The sequence below is a fragment of the Cryptomeria japonica genome, chromosome 3 (genome assembly GCF_030272615.1).
Source record: "Cryptomeria japonica chromosome 3, Sugi_1.0, whole genome shotgun sequence".
Lineage (NCBI taxonomy): Eukaryota > Viridiplantae > Streptophyta > Pinopsida > Cupressales > Cupressaceae > Cryptomeria > Cryptomeria japonica.
In genome coordinates this window covers 874,140,137-874,148,953 of record NC_081407.1, presented here as the reverse complement: position 1 = coordinate 874,148,953, position 8,817 = coordinate 874,140,137, and the positions used below count along the sequence as shown (strand labels likewise).

Here is an 8,817-nt window from a genome sequence, read left to right as displayed (position 1 = left end):
GTAGCGCGAACCCTCTTCTCACTATTTTTAGCAAATCAGAATTAAATTCCAACGTGAAAACCGTCTCATCCTTCTCCATGACACACGGAACTTAGGTTTACTGTTACAGAATGTTGACGCTCAAAAATATACAGCACAATGTTACCCATTTAGCATACAATGGCTTGAATTTTTTAAAAAAAGTAACCTTGTAATTTTTTTTTGTTTTCTTATAGTTTTTTATTATATTGACAATGGATCAAGATTGTGATTCGAAACAATGTAAAAATTCATGAAATTCAGAAACAACATCAATTATCATTATAGATTATGGAAATCTATCATCATTTAATGATTTCTGAATGTGGTCTAAAATGACAAACAAAATGATATACACAATTTAAACCAGAAAGTTGCCCAGTAGAAAAACTCATCCTATCTATCATTAATTTTATATTATTATAATGCTACAGTGAAGTCCATCACAATTGGAGGAAATCACAGTGCACAATACAAAACGGAATCGCCTAAAAACTTGCCGTTTCCAACAACTTACAAGAAGAAAAGAAAAACGTGTACGTTTGGTGATACATTGCCTGCTTATGCTTATCCATCCGATAACTTAGTCTACAAAGCCAGTCTGCCGAAAAACGGCATCGCGTACCCTTCTGAGATCTCTTCCTTTCAGAGTCCGACCATATCCTTCAACGACAGAAAAACTCGTACTATTATTATTATACTGAGCAACGAGCTCGTGAGGAGGCCTCACGATCATTTCATCGTCCTCCTCTAGAAAAGCCTCTGAGATTTTGCTTCGCGGCCAATGAGGAACATTCACAGGCGCTGATTCATAACTGCGGTATTCCTCAAATTCACCCAATCTCTTTCCTCCGTGTGGAAATATATTACTCCAAGCAGATTTTTCCTTACGATTCTTACTTCTCGACTGTAAAATGCCAAACAAATTGGATTCAAAGCCATTTTGTTCAGCTTCCTTGTCGCCCCAGAAGATCTCTTGTTCGTGGAGCTCCTTCAATGTCTCCTCTGTTTGTTCCCCCGCAGTTTGAGCTAAGCCCAGAAGCACCTCGGCGCGGCTCAACCCGGATTTGAACCCGCGACCTCCTCGATCCCCAATTTCGGCCATTGTGTTTGCACTCTACCACTCTAATCAACTGGACCAGAAAAACTGTATTAAAGAAACATCAGAAGCGGGGAATATATATATATACTATAGAAAGAAAGAAAGGCGCTAGAGACTAAGGAAGAAACTTGTGCTGGAATTCAGGGCTTTTTATTCGAGTGCCGTATCCTTCACATTTCTGAATTGAGCACAACACTTTACGTATGTATTATTTTGGCGCATTAAGAGGCGCTAAAAATTAGGGCTTCGCGTAAATCGCCGATTGCCATCCACGAACTTTCTGGTGTCTTTTTCAAGCTTACATGGCTTTTCTAGGTCAATCTCCTCTCAGCCGTCCGATCTGTGTATCTGACGGTTTGTCTTGCACAGACTACCGGATGTATCGGTAAACGCGCTTATCTTATCCGCGTCAGGGATTGACAATTTAAGTTGTGAGATCCCGTAGACGGGTGACACGCAAAGTAAGGGAAAAAGAAGGCTCTGGATTTCTTACCTTGGACGTTGCAATCTTTCCAAGATTTTCCATATTTCGAAATATCTAACAAGAGACTTTTGATGCGGACGCCATTTGCAGAATATTATTTATATATTCTTTCGAGAAGTGGAATCATTTGGTCGTGTTAATTTGAGGGTTTAAGCAGTCACAAGGTCGACGCAACAGAACATGTGGATAAGGCAATAATGTTTAACGTGAACATGAACTCCTCTCTTTTTAAGTTGGTACTCACTAGTTCACCTAACCCTCCCACTTTCACTTAGTTGAGTTTTACCTGCAACTTCAAAGGAGAAAGGCACAATAGCCTGCACTTCCTCACATTTTACATGTCTTTCGTCACTATCATTAAGTATATAGTTGTAAATTTAATTTGGTGGGTTTGACAATTTTTTTTAATATTATTAATTATTTATTTATCATTAATATTGGTATAGTCTTTTAGGTTTTTTTTAATGGAAGTGTAGATCTACGAGCATGACAGTCCAGCAAAGGCACAAAGTCTACGAGCCATCAACCCAGCAAGGGCCTTCACGAAGTAGTTTTTGCCAACTGATACACGATAGGCTGAAACCTCATCAGCTAAGAGCTAAGGACTAAGGGGTATCCATCCCGCCAAATTCGCCTAGGGCACTATCCCAACTTCATCCCTTATGATGTTAGAGCCTTTGCACTCAACGTGACTTGATCCCTGGTGAGCTCATTTTGAGCCATTCAACTTCAGCAGTAGACGAAGGACCCATTGACATTTAGGTCTTTTATTAGTTTACATTGTGTAACATAGTCTTATTTATGAAAATGAAGCACATATATTGTTAGCTTATTAAATTTTATAAAAAAATATATTCATTCAATAGTTTTTTTGGTATTTTTTTTTTTTTTTTTTTATCATTTCACATGCAAAACACATTTAGTTAAGCAAATATGATTATGCATTTATTGACTATCTTACTTTATTAGTATAGAAGTCAAAACCATAATAAACTTTATTACATTAACATCCTTTGGCAATACATAACTATAGATTTCATAGAACTCTTATGACGGGTTCCATTACTATTTAAAATGTCCACAATATTCCCTCGAGACATTAACAAATACTACTTTCCTTTGCATGAGTGCATTTGTTGCATCCATAGTAAGCAAAACCATGGCATAAGGACTCAAATGTTGGTGCAATTAAGTCCCAAACCTAAGTCAATTAGAAGAAAAAAGACTCATCACAATGCTTACTACTAGATCCAATATAAAATTCTAGTTTCTAATAATCAATTGTAGATAAATAGTAAATTATCACACCATCACATCAAATTTAAAAAGCAAGTGTTATTGTTTCTTGTTAACTCTATAGGTGAATTGTAGTTGATATATATATCTAATTTCTTATATTACTTTACTTTGCATCAAATCATCTGTAGAACACTTCATCAACAATAGGCAAAATCATGGTATAGGGACTAGAATGTGTGGCGCAATTAAGTCCCAGACCTAAGTAAAATTAGAAGAAAATAAAGATTCACCATAGTGTTGAATACTAGATCCAATTCTATGAATGTTTAGTTTCTAATTATCAATTGCACAAAAATAGTGAATCATCACACCATCACATATAACTGAACAAAATAAGTGTTCTTGGTTTTTGTTAATTCTATATATTAATCGTATTTGATATATTTTTAATTTCTTATATCACTTCATAATTTAATTAGATCTATATCACATTAGTAGGGATTAATGATAGAAATTGATTTGTTGGACTAAACAATTTGGCTAATCCTAGTCTATATTGCACTTCCTAGTGCCTTTTCCTAAGGGTTTCCTTATTCAATCTTGCATTTTCTATGTTTACTTATCTACTTTTTAGATCTAATATATTAATTTAATTGTTATTGCTACACAATAATTTTGCATGCCAGAGGTCCATAATTCCCATGGATTAGATTCAACCCTAGAAAGAGTTATTTCAAAGCATAGACTCCTTGAATGCTTATATTATTAAAAATGTGATTACTTTTATATTTTTCATTGATGATTAAATCTTTGATCATGATGCCCATTTTGAGTTTGTTGAGACTCAAATATAAGTAAGATGAGAAACAAGTTACAACATCACAAAATAGACATAAAAACTAAATGATGATGTCAAATTTTCATTTCTAGTTAGTGAGCTCCAATTAACCTACCAACCTTTGAAATGCTAACATAAAATATCATTCACTCATATCTTCCTAAATACTATTATATCAATATACACCTATACTCAACCCATCATAACTCAAATCAATTATTTTATTATCTACTCTTTTCCAAAAATCCTTGTAGTTTACATTATGTGTGAACTAAGTGAAGTAATAATTTGGTTAAATAATATTGCATCAAACTAAAAGAAGGATTTATCACATGAGTTAATGCATAATCAAAGTTAGCATATGCCATCCTTGCATTACATTTTCCTATGAGATTTATAGCTTCTTATTGTGAATTGTTAACATGTCTAAGCATAATCTCATAACCCAAATTAGAGCTTTTGACTCCACATGTTGGAACTCTTTGAATGATGATCACAACTAGTTAAGAGTTTTCCCTATGCATTAACATTTTATGCTTGAAAAACTTTTAAAAACTTTCCAATTGTAGCTATTTTTTTCGTCAAACATTTTCAAGTATACATTTTTCTAAATGTAAGCTTCTTTGAACTAGTGCAATCAAACCAAGGAAGAATTAAGTGTATTTACAACCATTCTTTCTTATTTTGGATTAGATTTCTTTCGCAAATAAATTATCTTCCTCTAGAAATAAATTGAAAGTTGTTTCACTGATTGTTTACTTCATAACATTAAAAAAACAAGGTTCAAACCTCATGAGGTTTCTCTCTATTGTATGAACAATGGTGATTGAATACCTTCAGGTTAGCACATAGCAATTTTATAAGTGCTCCACTCCTTCTCACCCAAGGCAACTTTGAATCCTAATCATACATGGAGTTTGATAGTTTGAGGGGACCCATGCTTCCTCAATATGAGCTATTGTTGATTCTATCTTAGGCAACCCTCATGATAGCATGACTCATGTCAAGGTTTCAAATCTAAATTCCTAGAAAAAACTGGTGAGGTTTGAGAAAAAGCATATGATTGGTTTTTCTATTGTTAAGAGTGACAAAGGAACTACTATTAAGATTCTTGACTAAATAATGAAAAGGATTGTCTCTTCAACGAAAAATTCCTTGGTGGGAAAATTTTTCTCCTTCTACCCTATTCATATGGTTAGGCAATGGACAGTTACAACGTGGCATCCAAAAAACCCTTCTCTAGAGAGGGAAATATGAACCGCTATGAAGGATAATCAAGTCCTTCAAGAGCTCAAATTCCAACTATCCACTCAAATATATATGAAGATTTATACTATGAACTTCAACTTTATCTAACTATTATTAGAATATTAGGTTTTTAGTGTGCACATAATCTATCTAAGTCCACAGGATTTCATGAACCAAATGTGTAAACTATAAAGGCTTCCTAGACAATTCAACAATTTTTTTGTCTAGGACATTTACATGGAGTGCGAACAATAGATGGTTTGATAACATCCTATATGGATAGAAAATAGAGATTATCACAACAAACATTATAGACTAGTTTGTACAATATCCCAAGCTCTAGGAACCATAAACTAGGATTGAACAATAAGTTAAAGTAATTGAAAAGAAAGTTGTAAATAAATCTAAACTATTTAAATGATGAAGAAAGGTAAGAGATCATTGAAAAACACAAAGTCTCTCTCTAGGTAGGCCCTTCTCTAGTACCTACATGTAGAAGACCGAAGAGACTGGTTAGGGTAGCTATATAGGGGATTTTCATAGTCAAACCCCCACTTTGGTGTTTCCACCTCCATAGACAACCAAGACAGAGCTATCGATAATAGACATAAAAGATAAAATGAATAATATGCTATTAAGTCAATCAAATAATATGCTCAATGAACCTCAAAGATATAGCATTCCCTAAGAAGAGAATTTGAGTATGCTATAAGTGTTGCGAAGAAGTAGCAATAATATCCAAGGTTATAATGACATTCTTAGTATAATGGAAATGAACTTCAAGATGCCACAATGAAAAAGAAAGAAGTGTGTATGGATGAAAAGAGTATTGGTATGAATATCAAATAACTATGAGTGTAAGAGTGATGTTCAAGAAATAGTTGAATGCAATAATGGAGGTCAAAAATTGGAATTGGAGGGAAAACGAATAAGTTTAAAGCCAATGTACCAAATTTAGATAATTCATGGTGTCATTGTAGGTTGGTAGAGGCATTACATTAATAAAACATGGAAAGCGTAACATCCCAATGGCTAGCATATTCACCAGTTTTTGTGTGATGCAAGCATGTCGCACATGCATCTACACAAGGCCCATTCATATGGACAAAACTAGACCTAACAACTAAGAATTTGAGCATGTGTGGAAATAAGGGATGCTTTTGATCGAGATTAAGGATAAAGAGCATATATCAATTATAACTAAAGGGAAACATATGTGATGTAAAATTGCATAGGATACAATTTACAAAATTATATTTTGCCCCCACTTTAGCAAGAATACATGTTTGAAAGAGAAGATGAAAGCTAAAGTAGAGAGAAAAGGGTTGAGGTTATTTTGTGCATAGTTTCCCCGAGGAGGAGATCCAAGTTGATCTTGCATAAAAATATTAGGTTGTATCACCATAGACATGTTAGATGTAGGAAAAAATGCTAGGTGAAAAAAGAAAAAAAATGGACATCATAAATTGTTAAGACATAAGATAAGCACTAATAACTATGGCTAGCAAGTTATGTTATGTTAGAGTTTTTTATTCCCTACATAACACACCCCAATTTTTTGCTTCTCGAGCTAGGGGCCCTCTTTTTCTTCACTTTATTTTCTCCATGTTTTCCTTTCATTCGCACCCTGAAGCCCTGGGTTCCTAGGATCTCAAAGTACATTTTGTTCCTTTGGTTTCTTTTTCTCTATTTGACTTCAGAGTTTGGGGATTCCGAAACCCCAAAGTCTTCGTTGTTTTCCACTTTGGGACTTCGGAACTCTAAAATCTTGGAATCCTGAAGTGTCCCTTCATTGGTTTCTCTTTGGCTTCAGAACTCCGGAACATCGAAGTCCCAAAGTCTCGTGTTTGCTTCTTGGAGCCCCGGGATCCCGAAATTCCAAAATCTCGAGTTCTCTCTTCATTTTGTTTGATTCTTCTTTGGAGATTCGAAACTTCAGAGTTCTGAGGTCATTCTCTTTTTTACCTTTAGAAACTTAGGATCTCGAAACTCTGAAGCCATTTGTGTGCCTAGGTTTTCATGTTAACCGATTTCTTTGTGGTGCACTTTGTGTCCCTTCTTTTTCCTTGTTTGGGTGAGTTATCCTCTTCTCGGCTTTGTGTTTGTGTTTCTTTTCTTTGTTGTCTTTTCATTTTTCCTATTCTTGTAATGTCTTAAAATTGTACCCCTTGCTATTTTTAACTACATTTGGGTCTTCGCCTTAATGTTTGCACCCCTCGACCTGATCGGAGACCTAAATATGATCATGCACATCAAAAATATATTCTAATTCAATATAAAACTCTGCTTGGACCTTGATCCTGGCCCAAAATAGGGCACGACTAGGGCGTGGCACCTTGGGATCTCCTATTTAGGACCTATCTTGGGGTCCCTCCCTTTGGCTCATCTCAAATTGCAGTAGGAAAATCCTCTCTATGTCGGCCCATGTCAGAAAATCAGTCAATTAAATCCCACTGACATGTATATAAGAGTGATTTCCCCTCTCATTTGAACATCACAAAATTTAATCAAGCATCTGGGTATTCAAGAGATCAAGCATTCAAGAATTCAAGAGAAATTGATCACTTTCAGTCCTCCTTCAGGCTTTGGAGCAACAATAGAGACAAGATTTCAAGCATTGAAGAGGAGATCAACATTCTACTTCGTGAAACCCTAATTCCATGTGGAGGCAAGCAAAAATTCACAAGGAGGTATAAGCATTTCATTTTTAGTCAATTCAACATCCCCTCAAAGGGGAGGATTTCTAATTTTAAAACCGGGTTTTGATCTGAAGACAAATTCCTATTCCCAACACATTTCCCTTTCTTTTTTGTGTGCAAGAAATAGGTAGTTAGTTATACTTTTGGAGTTAAGCTCTATTCATAGAGACAGAAAAACCCTTTTCGATGCAAGGAAAGTTCGGAGGACCGATAGGAGGGCACTCATGTCCAGACACACGGTCCTTGCAATTTTTCTTGGATTTCACAGAGTAACAAATCATCTCAAACTTCTTAGATCCAGGTGCGCGAATGAATCCCAAATCTTTAGCTCATTATTTTCTCATACATTGTCTTCATTTCAAACATTTAGTCTTAATTTAGCTTGACAAATTACAAAAGAGGGTTAATTGCATTTCAATCACAACCAATATACTTAGTAATCAATCCTTGCATCATTTAGGATTAGTTCTAGTAGATTCATCCCCCTCTTTTGAATGTAAAGTCTCCCCAAGTGAAAATTGAACCTTAGTATAGCTCTCCCCTTTTTCCCCAAGTGGCGAATTTGGCTAAGGTTCCCAATTTTCCACTTTACATTTTGGTGAACCCGATGTCTTACACCCTTAATTTCGATTTTTCTTCTTTAGATCTGAGTGTATGTAATTTAATATTCAAATTTTCAATTACAAGTTTAATTTCCTTGCAATTTAAAAAAAATTAGAGGTTGAATGCACAAAAACCTTGATTTTTAGATTCAAAATTGAGCTTGTTATTTGTCTAAATTGGATTGATTATTTCAGATCTGAGAACTCTTCAGTTTTACAATTCATGTTTTCATTTACACTTACAATTTAAATTTTTTTTTAAATTAAGTGGTTGATTCACAAAACCCTAATTTTAATTTTTAATTTGACATTGTGGATTGTGTAGATCTTGAATTGATTCTCAGATTTGAGCCTTGGCTTTACTTTCAAAATTAATTTTCCCTCCTTCCAACATTCACATTTTCAAAATTTTAAAATTAAATTAATCTTGTGTAATTTCTAACTTTATTAAGCATTTAATTGAGTCAATTAAATATAAAGCCTCTTGTCTTTCTTCCAAACATCATAAAAGTTAGCCCTTAAGTATGCCCTTTTTGTTGTCCTTTCAGTTAATCCTTTTATCAAACATTCTAAGTGTGTCCTATTTC

The 8,817-nt window shown here is 34.5% G+C and overlaps 1 protein-coding gene across 1 annotated transcript; it reads right to left on the bottom strand.

Moving 5' to 3' along the window:
- Positions 1–392: 392 nt before the first annotated feature.
- On the bottom strand, positions 393–1,326 carry LOC131076436 (protein S40-1). Its single transcript, XM_058013617.2, has one exon. The coding sequence runs from the start codon at positions 1,121–1,123 to the stop codon at positions 602–604; it is 522 nt and encodes a 173-aa protein (XP_057869600.2). The 5' UTR covers positions 1,124–1,326; the 3' UTR covers positions 393–601.
- Between the last annotated feature and the right edge of the window lie 7,491 nt (positions 1,327–8,817).

Coding starts and splice junctions, on each gene's coding strand:
- LOC131076436 (XM_058013617.2), bottom strand. CDS start 1,123: ATGGCCGAAATTGGGGATCGAGGAGGTCGCGGGTTCAAATCCGGGTTG.